The sequence below is a fragment of the Oreochromis aureus genome, linkage group 6 (genome assembly GCF_013358895.1).
Source record: "Oreochromis aureus strain Israel breed Guangdong linkage group 6, ZZ_aureus, whole genome shotgun sequence".
NCBI classification, from domain to species: domain Eukaryota; kingdom Metazoa; phylum Chordata; class Actinopteri; order Cichliformes; family Cichlidae; genus Oreochromis; species Oreochromis aureus.
The window spans coordinates 5834213-5852602 of NC_052947.1; the positions used below are offsets into that span (position 1 = coordinate 5834213).

At 39.2% G+C, this 18390-nt stretch overlaps 2 protein-coding genes across 3 annotated transcripts in view; one reads left to right on the forward strand and one right to left on the reverse strand.

Annotated features, from left to right (window-relative positions):
- Positions 1–9148, forward strand: part of mrpl45 (mitochondrial ribosomal protein L45) — a 15822-nt gene extending 6674 nt beyond the window's left edge. For both annotated transcript variants that reach the window (XM_031741338.2, XM_039613718.1), the window contains exons 4-9: positions 4026–4143; positions 4227–4325; positions 5301–5349; positions 5436–5585; positions 6436–6609; positions 8734–9148. In XM_031741338.2, the coding sequence (XP_031597198.1) occupies positions 4026–4143; positions 4227–4325; positions 5301–5349; positions 5436–5585; positions 6436–6609; positions 8734–8832 (689 nt within the window). In that variant the 3' untranslated portion in view covers positions 8833–9148. The remainder of the gene's footprint in view (positions 1–4025; positions 4144–4226; positions 4326–5300; positions 5350–5435; positions 5586–6435; positions 6610–8733) is intronic.
- A 4695-nt stretch (positions 9149–13843) lies between these two features.
- Positions 13844–18390, reverse strand: part of gpr179 (G protein-coupled receptor 179) — a 31680-nt gene continuing 27133 nt past the window's right edge. Inside the window, exons 7-11 of the mRNA XM_039613153.1 lie at positions 16806–17044; positions 15838–15976; positions 15583–15685; positions 14498–14686; positions 13844–13936 (exon numbers count right to left, since the gene is read on the reverse strand). Coding sequence (XP_039469087.1) covers positions 13844–13936; positions 14498–14686; positions 15583–15685; positions 15838–15976; positions 16806–17044 — 763 coding nt within the window. The remainder of the gene's footprint in view (positions 13937–14497; positions 14687–15582; positions 15686–15837; positions 15977–16805; positions 17045–18390) is intronic.

Here is an 18390-nt window from a genome sequence, read left to right on the forward strand (position 1 = left end):
ACAAATATATACCCATTTCAATTATTTATTTTTACCAGTGAAACCAATATAACATCTCCACATTCACAAATATACATTTCTGACATTCAAAAACAAAACAAAAACAAATCAGCGACCAATATAGCCACCTTTCTTTGCAAGGACACTCAAAAGCCTGCCATCCATGGATTCTGTCAGTGTTTTGATCTGTTCACCATCAACATTGCGTGCAGCAGCAACCACAGCCTCCCAGACACTGTTCAGAGAGGTGTACTGTTTTCCCTCCTTGTAAATCTCACATTTGATGATGGACCACAGGTTCTCAATGGGTTCAGATCAGGTGAACAAGGAGGCCATGTCATTAGTTTTTCTTCTTTTATACCCTTTCTTGCCAGCCACGCTGTGGAGTACTTGGACACGTGTGATGGAGCATTGTCCTGCATGAAAATCATGTTTTTCTTGAAGGATGCAGACTTCTTCCTGTACCACTGCTTGAAGAAGGTGTCTTCCAGAAACTGGCAGTAGGACTGGGAGTTGAGCTTGACTCCATCCTCAACCCGAAAAGGCCCCACAAGCTCATCTTTGATGATACCAGCCCAAACCAGTACTCCACCTCCACCTTGCTGGCGTCTGAGTCGGACTGGAGCTCTCTGCCCTTTACCAATCCAGCCACGGGCCCATCAAGACTCACTCTCATTTCATCAGTCCATAAAACCTTAGAAAAATCAGTCTTGAGATATTTCTTGGCCCAGTCTTGACGTTTCAGCTTGTGTGTCTTGTTCAGTGGTGGTGGTCTTTCAGCCTTTCTTACCTCGGCCATGTCTCTGAGTATTGCACACCTTGTGCTTTTGGGCACTCCAGTGATGTTGCAGCTCTGAAATATGGCCAAACTGGTGGCAAGTGGCGTCTTGGCAGCTGCACGCTTGACTTTTCTCAGTTCATGGGCAGTTATTTTGCGCCTTGGTTTTTCCACACGCTTCTTGCGACCCTGTTGACTATTTTGAATGAAACGCTTGATTGTTCGATGATCACGCTTCAGAAGCTTTGCAATTTTAAGACTGCTGCATCCCTCTGCAAGATATCTCACTATTTTTGACTTTTCTGAGCCTGTCAAGTCCTTCTTTTGACCCATTTTGCCAAAGGAAAGGAAGTTGCCTAATAATTATGCACACCTGATATAGGGTGTTGATGTCATTAGACCACACCCCTTCTCATTACAGAGATGCACATCACCTAATATGCTTAATTGGTAGTAGGCTTTCGAGCCTATACAGCTTGGAGTAAGACAACATGCATGAAGAGGATGATGTGGACAAAATACTCATTTGCCTAATAATTCTGCACTCCCTGTACTTCCTTACTTATTACTTATGGACTAAAACTACCCAAAACAAACATATATATAAATGAATAAAAATGAAAAAAAACAACAACCCTAGAATTAATAACAATTCAATTTCAATTCAGTTCACTTCAATTTATGTAGCACCAAATCATAATAACAGTGACTTTATATTGTGAGATAAAACCCATACAATAATACAGAGAAAACCTCAATAATCAGATGACCCCCTGTGACTTCCTTGGTGACAGTGGTAAGGAAAAACTCCCTTTTAACAGGAATAAACCTCCAATTAGGCTCAGGGAGGGACGGCTACGTGAAAATAATAATTGTAAAAGAAAAAAGTAAAAACATTTTTTTATAAAAGTGAATGAAGACATCTAAGTGGCATAAACTACTGTAACATAAAAAACAGGCATTAAAACAATTAGATGGAAAGTAAAACATCTCAAATTAAACTCTATTTATTGTTGCATTTTATAGAGTTTATTATAACACTGTGTGTAAACATGCACTGAAAAATTGTACAACATAACAGTGAAGTGAGGAAAAACCTTTATTTCTTAATTCAAGGGCATTATGTTTAAATAGTTTTAGCTTTGGGAGCTTTGGCCCTCAAAACAGAAGAAGTTTTCATTAACTGGCTGTTGAATGTTCTGTAATCTGTAGATACGACGTGAAATTAGGATCAGTAACAGATGATGTTGAAAAGGAATCTGGCATGCTGAGCTAACAGTTTGAAAATACACATGACCATTCTATAATTCATTTCCTCCCTGCTTCAGACACTGGAGTTCATGTCATAGAACTGTTTTTAGATAAGTATTCAATATTTTATGTTTACATTTCTTTTACTAATTAGGTGTGACAGCATCATCATCGTCTTTACATACAACAATCGATTATATAGAGACCATATAACTAGACATAAAGGTAAAGGTTAATTTTCTGGCATATTTCAGTCGATAAAAGTTCTGGGTAAAAATGTGAAGATGGTCCTGATTGTTTCATTTGCTCATAGCTAAGAAAAAACAGAGATTACAAGTACAAGATTACATATTCTGAATTCTTCTAATGCGATATTGGTTAATTAAATCAAAATTCACTGAACCAGCAGCAAAAGAAGATCAAAACTATGCTTCACGTTGAAAAACATCGTCATGAATTCTCTCGTACTTTTGCTGTTTTGCTTCCCCAAAATAAAATCACACTCCCTGCACAGCTCTATCTCAGTGTACTTAAAGACCAGTTTCCCCATCAAAAATCTCTGTTTTCTGCATTTTTTGCTTGCTTATTATGCACCAGTCTACCGCTGTATAAGGTGCTGTCGGATGTTTTTTGTTTTTTGTTTTTTTATCAAAAATGACACCCGACAAGAAAGCCTCATTTCTGCTGTTCAATATCGAAACAAAATGTAAACTTTTTAAAATTGTGCCAAATTGCAAAGCGCTTAGCTGTGTCTCTAACAAAACCTCTGTAACTTTGTTCTGCTTCACTTCAGCAGCATCAGGTAATGTTCATATGGTGATTCATGGTTTTCTTACGTTTTTGATCTACTGCAGAATATTTTTTAAGGCGGTTAAGTAACTTTTACTGCATCACTGCTGTGATGCTTCCACCTCTGAAGTCTCACAAGTGTCAGCTTTGTTTTTGTACATAGATTTAAAAATATGGATATGTACTTTTAAATGATCAGAATTATAATATTTCTGATTGAGTCAAAATTGAGTCCAATCGAATTGGGACCTTGTGAATCAGAATTGAATCGGTTATAGAAATTAGTGACGATACCCAGGCCTAAGTAAATGGGTGCACAGGAAAGGTAGGGGAGGGGCTAGTTGCTTTAAGAAAGTTGAATCCATGGTCACTAATGAAAATGAACGAATGGTCTGCTGTCATTGCTTGTAGGGACAGCGCGCGACTCCTGGTCTGTCTGTTGACCAAAAAAATAAATAAAAATGATATTGATCCATGGGTCAGTCCATCAGATAGACCCAGTATGCCAGATTATCAGTCCAGCCCTGGCTATGTCTGTCTGTGGTTGTTTAACAAAGAATTTGAAAAATGTATGTTTATTTTTTATTATTTAATACTAAATGTATTTTTATTTGGGCAGCACGGTGGCACGGTGGTTAGCACTGTTGCCGCACAGCAAGAAGGTCCTGAGTTCAATTCCAACATCAGGCCGGGGTCTTTCTGTGTGGAGTTTGCATGTTCTCCCGTGTTTGCGTGGGTTCTCTCCGGTACTCGGCTTCCTCCCACCGTCCAAAGACATGCAACTTGTGGGGATAGGTTAATTGGATAAACCAAATTGCCACTAGGTGTGAATGTGCGAGCGAATGTGAGTGTGAATGGTTGTCTGTCCTTGTGTGTTGGCCCTGCGACAGACTGGCGACCTGTCCAGGGTGTACCCCGCCTCTCGCCCCATGACAGCTGGGATAGGCTCCAGCGCCCCCCGCGACCCTGAAAAAGGAGAAGCGGAAGTGAATGGATGGATGTATTTTTATATCCAGGAATAGGTGCTGTTAAGTGTCCTGAATAAGATGTTAGTGCCACACAGAAGCTAAACAGAGGGTTTTAGTGCTCTAAGTAGGGTTATGTATTGTTCTTGCTAAATCAGTCAGCAGGAATGATTTATTTTGAAACATTTTCCTGCTTGGAGGCTTCACACTGGCTGATCAGTCATGTCTGCTTTCTTTACCAGCGGGAATCTTCGACCCCTACATACCCCCAGAGGGTGATGCTCGTCTTTCCACTCTGTCTAAAGAAGGCCTGAAACAACGTACTGAGCAGATACGACAAAGTGCCGCCTCACAGCTGGCGTAAGATTCTCTTCTCAATCCAGCTGTTTGATTGAATTCATTGAATATCTTATGGTGAACTAACTGTATTCTTGTTCTTTCAGGATTCGTAAAATCAAAGAGCACGATTCCGTGTTCACAACAAAGGATTTTGCAGAGAAAGCTCAAGAAATCTTTATTGAAGCTCACCACGCCCTGACACAGTAAGAAAATAAACCCCTGTCTCACCTCACATAGTCAACTGACAAGGAGTGTTTATTACTGTGGCACATTTTTATAGGTGAGAGACGCACTCAGGCAGCCTTCAGCTCTGATAATGAAACAATCTGTAGTGATAAGCAGGTTATCGTGGTAAGCCAAAGTACATTACAATGAATTATGATAGTTATGATACACATTTACAGTAATCAAACCAAATCTGTAGACCATCATCAGACACTTCATTAGGTACACCTTTTTAGTACTGCCTTGGACCCCTTTTGCCTTCAGACCTGACTTAAAGTCTTTGGCACAAATTCAACAAGGTGCTGCAAACCTTCCTCTGAGATTTGGGTCCATGTTGACCATATCGTCGCATAGTTGCTGCGGATTTGTCGACTGCACATCTATGATATGCATCTCCCATTCCACTACATCTCAAAGGAGCTCCATTAGATTGAGAGCTATTCACTGCAGAGGTCATTCAAGTATAGTTAACTCACTCATGCTCAAGTAACAAGTTTGAGATAGTTTCATGACATGTGTTACCCTGCTTGAAGCAGCCATCAGGAAATGGATACCCTGTGCTCATAAATCATGGATGGTCGTGGTTAGCGAAGATACTCGGGTAGTTTAAACGTTGAGCATGCCTAGTTGATGGCAGAGGACAGAGGTAAATGGCACGACTGCTCACTGGATGTTCCCTGTAAACCTTGGAGATGATTCTGTGGGAAAATCCCAGTATATCAGCAGTTTCTGAGAGCAAGTGACTTGCCACCAACAACTATCACATTTTTTCTTTTTTTTTGAAGAACACATTTACTCAGTGAGGACAATTATTTTGGTGATACATTTTACTAGCTGTATATGAGATATATGTACAAAGATACGAGAGGCTGATGCACAGTAAAGCAACATGTCATGAAAACTCTGGCTTCAGTTTTAGAGACGAAGATTCAAATCTTATGTCTGAATTTCAGGTTCAACAAGGAGAAACTTCACTCTTTGGTGACTGAGAGGTGTTATCCTGTAAGTTTATCCTTTGATGATCCTTGAGATAATTCAGTTCTTTGTTTTATTGTACTCAACTTTCTGTTCGGCTGCATTGTGTTCAGGAGATGACAAGGGGTAACCGATACAAGACGATCCGCTGGAGGTTTGTGGAGTCCCTGGAGCCACCCAGAGTGGTCCATGCCCGCTGCCCTGACATGGTCTCCAAAGGCAACCTGTATGGGCAGGTGACGGTTCGCATGCACTCCAAGCAGGTACAGTATAATATGAGTATTTGTGTGTGCTTGTGTGTGTTGGTGTTTTCATGTGTGTGAGATTGTCCAGAACAGTTTTGAGCAAGTAAATATCTTAGTGTTTTGTTCCTCACTCACTGAACGTATCCCTTTGTCAGAAGGACACGAATCACTTCTGAGATGCTGTTAACCTCAGCTCTGTGACTACAGGCAAAACACATCAACATATTTAATGTAGTTACATTAGAAACAGTTGAACTGCTCTGGTATGTTACGGTTTTTATCTCATATATACTCCCTTGTTTGACATGTTTATATTTTTAATCTTGTATTTTATTGGACTTTCTTTGAAAAACTGTTCTGCGTATGTTATCACATTGCCTTCTGCTGTTTGGTTCATGACAGTAACATAAAGCATTTTATATTGGCTTGTTGAAAGATGACATAAAAGCGACCTTTTTGGCCCTGTCAGTAAATAAAACGAGCAAAAGCAGATTTTGTTTTATTCCAGAAGCCATTTGACTTGTGAACACACACATTTTAAGATTGCATGTCTTTTTTGTAGGTTTCAGTGTTGTTGGTCAGTTACTCCTTCTGTAATTCAGCTCTTATTTTTAACTGTCTGTCAGCTTTCAAATGCCCCTTCTGGGACAAATTTAATATTTTTATCTGAGTTAAAATGAAACCAGTAGCCCTGCAGCCAGTTTTTAGAGTTGCTTTGGAATCTGTGTGTCCCACAACAACTGTGTTTGTGGGAGCGATCTAAAATAAAAATCAAAAGCAGGGTTCGATTTGCATGTCAGGTTTGTTCATGTTAAAATTAGTGTTAAGATTACTAATTGAATTTACCTCTGTCTGTGTCTGTGTGCAGACTCTGGCAATCTATGACCGCTTCGGGAGGTTAATGCTGGGAAGTGAGGAGCAGCCAAAGGATGTATTGGAGTACCTGGTCATAGAAAGGCATCTCATCAACCCCTACGGCCGGTGGCGGTTACATGGAAAAATAGTGCCATCTTGGGCCCCTGCCAAGGATCCAATTATTAAGGTGACCCTCTACTCTAAACATTTATCTTTTAGTAAGAAAAAGGCAGAGGTCCAAGGCTCTCCCCCTGTCAAATGCTAATTAAAATACTGTTATTAACTGGCCTGTTCATACTTCACTTTAATGGGCACATGAACAAGGCAGACAAAATCTGTTAGCCATTGCAAGCTTTTTGATATTTTTTTCTTTCTTTCGCTTAAATATAATACTTCTCTGTCCTTTTTGAATAGCCTTCAGCCTTCCATAAAAAAAAGTTTCATCTCACACTAAATTTTATTCCTGACCTCTATCATGAAACACTCTGCACTTTTCAGGGTCTTGTATTCTGCAATTTAAGCTCCGTTTTCATGGACCTGGCAGACTAGAGCCTTGAAAGCATACACTACTATACATTTCATCTATCCAAAATTAGTGTCACACTGTGATATGGAGCACCAATGAAGACCAAGGGAGGACTTCCATTCAATTTTAGTATCTTTCTAGCTGTCAGTGACTAAACGTTGCTAATATTTACAAATGCTGCCTCTTCAGTGGCTGAAAAACCACCACCCAGGACAAAAATGACAATCGCCAGTCATGTTAAACAAGCTGTTTAAATGCATCTTATGTGTGGCTTCTTCTGGCCTTACTCAACAAAGAAAACAAGAAAGGCAGTCAACTGTATCTAAAGGATATCCACATTTTTTGACATTTTCAGGAAAAAAAGGCTCTAATGTCAGATAGCTGCCTCGTCAATTGTTATCAGAGGAGATGCTGTTCTGCTGTTTGAGCTGGATCTGTTCTAAAGACTTCGGGAGATGATTTCCTTGTATCACCCCCAATTCTACATTCATACAACTAGATGAAATTAGGCAGTCGTAGGCTGCATCATAACAGGTTGAAATCTTTTTACATGGCAGACAGTCTTATTTTGCTTGCTAAATGTAATTTGTCTCAAAAGATAATGCAAGTAAATAAAATTGCAGCTCTACTGAAATATACTGTAGAACAGTGTTTTGAGTAAAAGGTAGTTAATAATTACCACTCCTGTCACCTGGAATTTAAACCTGGTGATCTGCTGCATCAAGGTGAATCTGTTACAAGTTGCTCCCACATGAACGTTTCAGGGAGATTCAGTAGAGAAAAAACAAACCAGGAGGTTGTGTTAAGTCTACAGAAACCTTCGCAAAGTGAGAGTGACACAGGAGATGGCTTGCATTAAATGCATCACTGCTGAGAACTGAGAATGTAATCACCTTAAATATATGAGTCAGTCCCTGCTGTGGCTCAGATATATGTGGCAGACGGAGCTGTAATGTTGCCTGGAAGGTGTTTTTTACTCTTCCATCAGCATCAGAGCTCTGCAAAAAAAGCGTTAGTCATAGTCAAAAAACCCATGATGTGATGTGAAGATGATTTACTAAACTCCTCATTCTAATTCATCTGTCGATAGGAGATTGTGGTGATCAGCTGTGAACAATTAGTGTCTGTCTCTTATTTGGGCTTCAGGGCAAGAAAGCAAAGGAAATCTATGTTGTTATAATAAAAAGAACTATGCCTCAAGTGATTTATCAGAATCTGATCAGTCTTTACTAGAGATTCATGATAAAATTGGAATCAGTTACTGTATATACCTTTTATTCTAATTATAATATTCTAATAAATTCTGATTCTAGTATATAGTCACTGACTGAGACATTTGCCATTCCTCAGTCAGCGACAGATAAATTATTTTAGCTTTGATCATACAGCTTCGTATGTGTCTGCCTTCTGTCAGTCACAATCTGTCAGTGAAACGCGTCCTTGCATTTAGTCCATGAACTCAAACCAAATACAATCTGATTTTAATTTGCAGCTCTTGTGTTTAGTGTATATCTATCTATCTTAAATACTCTGTAGTTCTAAAAAAAATTATGGAAAGCTTTTTTTCCCCCCACTTTCTGTGATAGAGAATCTAAAGATTGTTTTCATGAGCAAACATTACAGGTAAACTAGAGAAGTTTATTTTTCTTTTTATGAAACCTTTCTGCTGTTCTGATCTTAAAAGTTGATTGCTGTTGGAACAAAATATGCTAGTACACGTTCTGTAGAAGGCTTTTGGACTTCACCAACATTTAAATAAGATTCCACTTTGTTTTCTTCTTCTAGACGGTCATGATTCCTGGTCCAGAGCTGAAGCCAGGGGAAGAATTTGATGCCCTCAACTATGAAGTTCCTAAACCAGAGGCAGTACAGTGGTATAAATGAGCCACCAGGGGGCGGTGCACCTTTCATCAAACCACAGGTGGACTGTGTTAGTCATGGGCCAAATGTTGTTTAAAAGTTGGCTGTGGCTGGTTATAATTTGTCCACTTTGGCAGGAAACCAGGCTTCCCTGTGAGGCTCGTTTCTGTTTGTAAAATGACTTTGGTTGTTGAGGCACTGGAAGCAGCAGGTGAATTTTAGATACTGCTGCACAGAAAGCCAATAAAACCTTCTTTTCATGATGGTTTTGTCTCAAAATCATTGTTTTATTAAATTTATTGTGCACATGTAAGAAATAAAATGGTCAGATGTACAGAAATTGAGTAATTTATTTCTGCGATGGATATACTCAGGAAATATGAGAAAGTGTCTCACCTGGTTTTCTTTGCACAAATTACTGTAAGCACAAATTAAGATGTGTTATATATATATATATATATATATATATATATATATATATATATATATATGTGTGTGTATGTAGCCAACAATTTACAGTACACTCATTAAAAAAAACAAACAAAAACACAAACATTGCTTACAAAACTAGGTCAGTCCACTGACAAAAAAAGACTTGGAGCCAACAGTTGGAGTTTAACAATAAAATCACTGTATGACACTGTAGCAGCAGAAAGTCTGATGATAACCATCAATGAATTTCAAACAATATTTGCTGGCATGGACATGCAGCTAAATTACATCTTAACTGACAACTGCTGATATTTAAAGTCCAGAATTGACCACATATTACTATTTTTTAACTTGGAAGCTGACTCTGAAATCTGTGAGAAGTGATTCAGAACGTAAAGTAACATTCACTAATGTCACACACTGAGATTAAAAGCATTGTTTGATGTAAAGAAGTGATTAGCTAATGATGACCATCTGATAATCATAAGATGTTGTCTTTAAAGAAAAAATATTGTGAAGATCTGTTAAACAACCAAGGAATATGTACTACTGTGGTGCAAACCACTTTTGGCTTAAGTCATTTGTGCTTAAAAAGTAATCAGCCTTATCAAATAGCTGCAGTGTTTTCAAAAGGTGATTACACAACAGCTCTGTGGTGATTGCTATGTTTTTCATATGTTTTTCTTGGACTGGAGTTTGACTCGGAGTTCAGATTAAGTTCATTCACCGTGTGAAACAAGCCATTTTATCTTTATTTCCTATCTTTTTAGACCATCTTCCTTTTGATTAGTTGCTCCTCAACAACAGAAGGTATAAACAGTTGGTGGGTGCCTGAGGTGACCACATTAGGGATATTCCCTGTCAATTATATCAAATAATGAGCACAGTAGATAGAACTGTCTGAAACCAAGCTATTGACTCACAGAATAATTTTCACACACCATTAAAAACTTTGTGTTCAAATATGAGCAGCTACCACTGTGGCAGTGAGCGTGACAGAAAATAAAAGCATAGTCGGTCCACTTTAATAGTAAACACTAGTATTTAGTCGGGAAATGAGTCACCCAAACAAAAAAGTATGCATAGTTTTATCAATACGTTTGAAATGTAACTGTGTCCATTGTATTCCTGCTTGACAGTTTGTATTTTATTTTAGTTTGAACAAATGATTTTTTTAAGGAATTTTGAGTTGTCTGGTGTATCTTTATACGGGGCAGGAGTATTCCAAAGTCTCTTATCTGTAGACACCCTCTGTTGTACTTTTGTTTTAGAGTAGTGCTGACTTAACTTCAGCTTTTGTAATAATTTTAGCTCAGCCATCAATATACTGATCTCATGGCAAAATTGAGTGATGTCACTCAAAGACGCACAAAATCATTTGCATTTAATATGGGGGACAGAAACAAAGACATTGGACTTCAGCTAATTGCTTTACATGCCCTTCTAAAAAATTAAAAAAAAAAAAAAAAAAAAAAAATCTTTTTTGTGTTAAATATATGGGGTACATAAATCTTCTATACGTGCATTACAAAATGTATTTTCAGTCAGGTCTGCACAACTTGGAGTGTCCAGCCAAGTCTAGCCTTCCTGGTTTTTAGACATGTGGGCATGGCCCGGCTGTTTGTCAAATTTCATTAATTAAGTCTGCTCTTTAATTATTGTTTAATAATCCATCAGAAAGAAATTTTGCTTTTGCCAGCTGCAGGGAAGCTCTTCTATAGCTGAGCCTACAGTAGCTACAAAAGTATAAAGCTATAGGTCAGGTGGGAATACAAGAGCTTCAGCAGCACACTCGGCATCGTCCTCTTCGTCTTCCTCTGGAATATTCTCAGGCTCCCATGTAAAGATATCTGACGCATTGTCAGTGAATGAGCCAGATGTGCTCCTTAACATCTCCCAAGGGCACAGAGCATCTCGCCTGCCCAGGGCTAAGTTTGCTTTAGACTCATCTGTTTGCTCAGGGCTTGTGTCTGCTGGAGTCTCTTCGACACTAAGGCAGCTCTGACTTTCTATGACATCCTTGTCACTGTTGGGAATATCATTTTTGTCTTCACCTGCTCCAGTGCTACTTTTCTTTTGGACGGTTTCATCAGTTTCCCATGGACAAACATTTGCCAGAGCACTATCTTGTTTTTGGAGAAGTTTTGGTTCTTCTGTTTCCCACGGACAAACATCTGTCTGAGTGCTATCTTGTTTTTTAAGAACTTTTGGTTCTTCAGTCTCCCATGGACAAATATTTTCTTTAATGCTATCGTTCTTTTTGGCAGCCGTAGTGTCTTCAGTCTCCCACGGACAAACATTTGCCAGAGCACTATCTTGTTTTTGGAGAATTTTTGGTTCTTCAGTCTCCCATGGACAAACATTTTCTTTAATGCTATCATTCTTTTTGGCAGCCTTAGTGTCTTCAGTCTCCCATGGACAAACATCTTCCCTTGTGCTGTCTTGCTTTTTCAGAACTTTGGGGGTTTCTGTTTTCATTGGACAAACATTTTCCTGGTAAGTGCCCTTCCTTTGTAGTTTATCAGATGCGTTTGATGTTTCAGTTTTAACTCGCCCTACTTCACCTGTTTCCCATGGACAAACATTTGCTCGAGCGGTGCTCTCTGATATTTTGGGGATCTCTGGCTTTCCTGATTCTGGTTCCTCAATTTCCCATGGACAAACCTCTGCTGGCCTTTTAAGTTCTTGAGACATTGTTTTGGTCGCTGCAGTTTTTTCAGGTAGTGCTGTATCCCAGGGGCATACATTAACTCTTGTGCTGTCTTTTTCATCAGTATGTTCTGAAGTAGCTTTCAAAAGTGAGGTATCTATTTCTAAATTTTCTGGATTGTCTTGTTCACTTTCCCAGGGACAAATATGTACCTTTATTGTCATTTGTGGAGTTGATTCTGTATTTGTCTGCTCCGTGTTACTGCCTTCCCATGGGCAAATATTTTCCTTGATTGTCGGGGGATCAGGGAAATCCCATGGAGAACTTGCTGCTGTTTTGTTTATGTGTTTACCCCAGTTTGAGGCAGGTGATATTGCATGGTAATGTTGCTCATTACTTGATGCACCAGGATAGATTGCAGCTTTCATGACCTCTCGCTGAAGGGGCACTGTCAGTGTTCCCCTGTTTTCTAAAGGATTTAAATTTTCGTATACACCTTCGACCTTGTCCTGCACATCCCACGGACAAACATTAGCGTATTCATTATTTTGTATTACTGAAGGCTGGGGAGACTCTGAAGTCTCCCAGGGACATATGTTTAATATGCCTTTTGAAGGTTGCTGTGCCTGTAAATCTTTAGAAAGGATAGTGTGAGAAACAACTGGAATATTCTGAGATTCCAAAGGACCCATTTCTCCATGACCACTTCCTCGTCTTCTCATGTTTGCTTGCTCTTGAGATTCCCAAGGACATACGTTAGATCGTTCAGATACCTGTGATTCCCAAGGGCAGATATCTGCTTTAATGCTCTGCTGCTTCTTTGGTCCCTCTCCACTAGCACTATCCCATGAACATACATCTGTATGAGGAACATTACGGGTTGGAGTAATTCGATAACTACCTCTTCTGTGAGTTGAAGGGGTTCTGGAGCTGCTTATAGAACTTATACTACTACGTTTACTACTCTGCCTCGACAAAAGCACATGTTCATATGTCCCATCTTTTTGCATATCTTCTGAATCACATGGATGGATGGAAGATTTTACAATTACAAGCCTTCGTGGGCTTCTGTCAGAGGAATCCCCAGAAGAGAGTCTGACTGCATTCTGCTTAACAAGACATGGTTTTCCATCTGCTGTTGTCATGCTTCTTTTCTGGAGTGACCTCTTTTCAATGCTAGGATGTCTTGATGTTCCCGACCTTGGTGTTGTTGAAGCACTTTCCTGACTTTTTTGCGAAACAGAATCTTCTCTATTTAAGCTTCCATCCTTGCTGGACCTGCTAGCTGCATCAATTGATCCCATCAATGTTTTCACAGTCAGCCACTTAGCGGTTGTAGTGGTGCGGAAAGAGAAAACACGCTGATCCTTTGCAACCTTTGGTCTTGGAGAACCAGGTGCACTTGTAGACACGGTAGACTTGGGGGACTCGGTTTCACCTTGTAGGCCTTTGTCCACAGAAGACTTCTTTTCTACAGGTGGCAAATGGTCCCAAGGACAGATAAGTGCAAGTGGAGATGGTGGCCTTTGCTCCTCATCATCCCCAGAGTTTGCATATGTGACATGCTTCTGGTTCTTGTCACTTGACTGTTCTGGCTCCACCTCCCAAGGACAGATTTCAGCCTTGTCAAATGACTCAGATTTGAGAGCACTCCTGGTCTGGTCACTTATAGAAAGGCTTGGCCTCGACCTCACTGTGTTGGCTCTGTTAACCTTGGGTATATTCTCCATAGAATGGCTGGTAGCTGAGGTTAGGCTCCAAGATTTATGAAGTCTGTTGTGATCAGGATGCAAGAGATTGGTATCAATCGTCAGATTCTGGGCACTGGCTGACTTACAGACCCCTGGTGGTATATCCAAGGAGTCTGTCTCAGATCGCTGTGAGGATCTCTTCACAGTATTGGCCCTTAATGTGGAGGTGTGCAAAGAGTCTCGTTCCCTGACATAGTGATGATCACTTTGCGACTTCCGCATGGATGGTGATGGTGATAGAGATGCTGACTTCATTGAACTTCTGTAACTGATACTGACCGTCTCTGTAGACCTTCTAAAAGAGTCAGAATGATTCCCACTTCTACTGCGGAAGGATCCATCTTTCTCCTCACGGCTGCACTGGCGGCTCATCGTTTCTGGGATTTCAGCTATGCGTTTTATAAGGGATCTCCCCAGTGCACATCGAGAGCTTCGTTTTTTAGGTAGATGAGGGTTGTTTGCAGCCATCTTCTTTGTCTTGTGGACTTCTAACTGGGCATATAATTTCTTCAGTTCATCCTGATGCATATGAAGAAGGGAGGGAATTGATGAGATAGAGGTTGAAATGATTGAGAAGAGGAAAAGACAAGGAGAGTCAGGACAGGTAAAGAGTTTAAGTATGAAGAACACAGTTCAGGTTAAAGCAAAGGATTGAAGGGGTGGAGAAAGTTCATAGAAATATGTTCAGTCTACAGTTAACTGTATTTACTGTTATTTTATGATTTCATTTATAACATATTTACCATTTGTTTATTGAATCTACATGTAAACATAATTAAAATTAAGGGATAATTATTTTTTCTTTTTTAAATGTAGCCTTTGGAATTTCTTCCATATTATGTACATTATGCCCTACTGCAAAGTGATAACATCGTTCTGTGGGGACAACAGTGTTTACCCGAAAGTCATCAGGGTCCACACTGTGCTCACTCCATGCAGAGTGAAAACTGCTGTTGAGGTAGGAGCCAGAGCGCCGCAGGTCAACTTCATCTTCATACACCTCTGCTGCAATCTCCTCTCTCCCAGGTTTGGATACATAAAGGAACTGTGGAACACATAGGAGAGGAGCACATGTAAGATATCTGGTTTTGACTAAACACAATCCATAAGTAATAATTACACATACAGAAAGAAGTCTTGAACATTGTTTAACTAGAAGGACTGATTGGAAGGCTTTCCACTTCAGTTCACTTCAGTTGAATTCAACTTTAGTTATATAGCACCATATCATAACAGTCACCACCTATGTGTTTCATATTGTAAGGCAAAGAACCTACAATAATAAAAAGGAAACCCCAACAATCAGACGAACTCCTATGAGTAAGCACTTGGCGACAGCGGTGAGTTCCACCGACATTTTATGATATCTAAGTAAATGTAGCATTCTAGCCTAATACACATTAGCATGTAGCATACATTAGCATACTGGCTGGCTTTCAAGCAGAACCAGACCATGCTGAGTTAGCAGTTATCATTAACATTATATACTGAGGTCTTATATTTAACATAAAGTGGAGTTACATGCTTAAAGTAGTAAATGATAAAGCTAACAAGTTTGAGAATACTGTGAGATATCATTTAGATTTTTACAGCATTATGTCAACCAATCAGAAAATAAGTGGTTTGATTCCCAGCTACTCAACTCTGAATGTTGAACTATCCATGGGCAAGATACTGAACACAGGGTTGTCCCTGATGCATCCATGTGAATGTGTATGTGACTGTTAGACAATATATGAATGTGTGTGATTGGGTGAATGAGGCTTGTAGTAAAAGGAATTTTGCCTGCTCAGAGTAGAAAAGCACGAATCCATTTTCCATGACTTTTTTCTATTCTTACTAGTGCTGTCAGCGGTAATCTTGTTAAAAATGACGTTAATGACAAGATTTGCTGCGTTAATTAGTTTACTTTGGCACTATGGACATAAAAATGTGGAATACCTTGGGAACAAAGAGCAGGGCGAGTGTCACAGTGATGGTGACATGGGTGTGTATGAAGGAGAGCAGCAGCATCCAATCAGGATGAAGAGACGGAAAGGTAAATCTGTGGGAGGCAGAAAATATAGAATCATCCCACGTCAGTGTGTGTTGGCTTTCTATTTCGTATGGTACACAGATATATTGTTGAGGATGTGATGAGCTTTACTGCCTTTCTTTTCAGACACATTGACCTTAGTGATCTTGGTTACTGTTTACCGGAACAGGTGGAACAGAGAGGAGAGAAGCAGCTCATTGTGGATGGCGATGCCCATGTAACGAGGTTCATGGAAAGCTGAGGGTACTGGCCTTACAGCAGTCCACAGTGAACTCCCCCAGCACAGGAACAGAAGCTCAGCTGTAGCAGAAGACTTTATAATCACTTGGATGTTCAGGAATACACAGTACAAATGTTGAAACTGGTTTTACTTCAATCTAAAAGGAGTTTTGTGGTGCTTTATGTTGTACGCTAAAGATCTTAATACTGGTGACAACTTAAACACCTTTCTTGAATGCAATTAAAAGAAGTCTCATTTAAGCTTATTCAACAGTGAATTTATTTTTTAAGATATATTCTGGTTTCATATAATTTAATGGCCAGCTATTTACTGATGTATAATTTTTTATTTTTACCTAGAACTTAAGTTCTCTAGATAATCCCAGTAAATTGCTGACAAAGTGATCCTGTGTGGCCCACTGGATTTTATTGTACCAACGCTGCCTTCTACTTTGTTGTCTAATTTATTGCTTTAAGGAATAAGTATAAAAATGGACTTGTAATGAACTATAATAATAAAGTTGTAAACCTGCCCATAGGTGTGAATGTGAGTTTGAATGCTTGTCTGTCATTATGTGTTAGCCCTGTGATAGACTGGTGACCTGTCCAGGGTGTACCCCGCCTCTCGCCCTATGACAGCTGGGTTAGGCTCCAGCCTGATTATGATGATGACACATCTAAAGTAGTATTTACTGAATTCTTAGACCTAAAATGAATCAGATTATCTTTATTATGTCCTTATGCATAAAGACTTGGAGGTAAAAGAGGTTTTACTTTCTTTTTACCATAACTGTATGTAGATTTAGACATAGGTACACTTTGAGATTTAATAGAATCCCTGTAATAGCTACTAAATGTTTAATGATGCTGTTGATACTCTTAACAGGTTCTTTACATGTAGTTTACTTACCTACAGCCATCATGTAGTCCCAACGGTCAAGGTAACACATGTTGAAGCCCTGTCCATCAGGTGTGTTGGTTGTGATGAAGACTGGAATGTTTCTGTCACGATTCTGCATAACACCCACCGTCCATGCACACAGGAACCAGCTGACTGTCATCAGCATCACTCCCAGAATTCTCAGTAAGTGGAGGCTGGACATGTAGGGCATTCTCTGGGCTGTGCGTGACAGGAACACCTTCAGTACTCTGGTCCAAAACAAGAGCAAATCAGTATTTGAGTACTAAAGACAAACTGTTGCAACTTGTAGTAAACAGTAAAGTCAGTGACTGAGTGTTGAATTTGATGTCACTTCAATATGAAGTTTCTTGAGAGATGTCTTTGCCTGGAGAGATTTTTGATCTCAGCGTCATGGAATTAGGCTCAGAATAAGTAATGTAAGTTCGACAAAAATCCACAGAAGAATTTTTGCTCTCCAAGATAATTGCAGATGTATACAAGCTGGGAAGATCTCTTTGAGCTATTTTTAAACAACTGCAGATTTCAAGATCATCAGTTCAAACAACTGTAGATAAGTACTAGTCATCCAGATGTGTCACCACTTTGCAAAGGTCTGACAGAAGACCCAGAAGAGATTGGTTAGGAAGTTTAGGAACAACCCAGGAATCACTGATTATCACAAATTATTCAATGTTACCTTAAATAAACAGGCAGATGGTTAAAACTTGGACATAATTGGGTGTTCCAACAGGATATCGATCCCAAACACATATGTAAAGTGGTTTTGGAATGGATTAAGAAAGTAAGCTAACACATGAACTTCCCAAAGCTAATCAAGCGTCAACCCTATTGAAAATTTAGGGACTATGCTTAAAACCCAGGTTTGTGACAGAACACCAACCAATTCAAATGAACAGTATGAATTTTGCCAAGAAGGGTGTTCAAATCTCCAGCCAAAGTTATTCCAGAAACTTGTTGATGGCTATCAAAAGATTCAGGATCAAGGTGCAACTTGAAACCTGCCAAGTGACGTTTAACCAAATATTAGTGTGAGTGTATATATACATTTAGCTTAAACGTAGACCTTTGACCTTTGTGGATTTGAGAAAATCCACAATAAATCACTCAATGTTTATTTGAAAGGACAGAAATCAGAAATAAAGTCTTCCCATTTATGATACACGCTCGGTGTACAAGTTAGCAAACTTCAGCTGATAAGTATACGCATATAAATTCAAGAGGAATATGCTCTTTTTTTCCCATAAAATTACACAGTCTTTAAGGCAAGTGGTTTAGCTTAGTTTTGAAATGAATCATTTTATAGTCTCTTTATAATATAGTTTTAACAAAACAGACATCTATTGTCCCCCCCAGTACTCCAAAAACTCAATTGAGTTTTCAATTTTAAATAATAAACAAAAATACTATGTTATGTGGAAACCATCGTATACAAGTTGCTCTTTGACCACAAATACAGGGAGTGCAGAATTATTAGGCAAGTTGTATTTTTGAGGAATAATTTTATTATTGAACAACAACCATGTTCTCAATGAACCCAAAAAACTCATTAATATCAAAGCTGAATGTTTTTGGA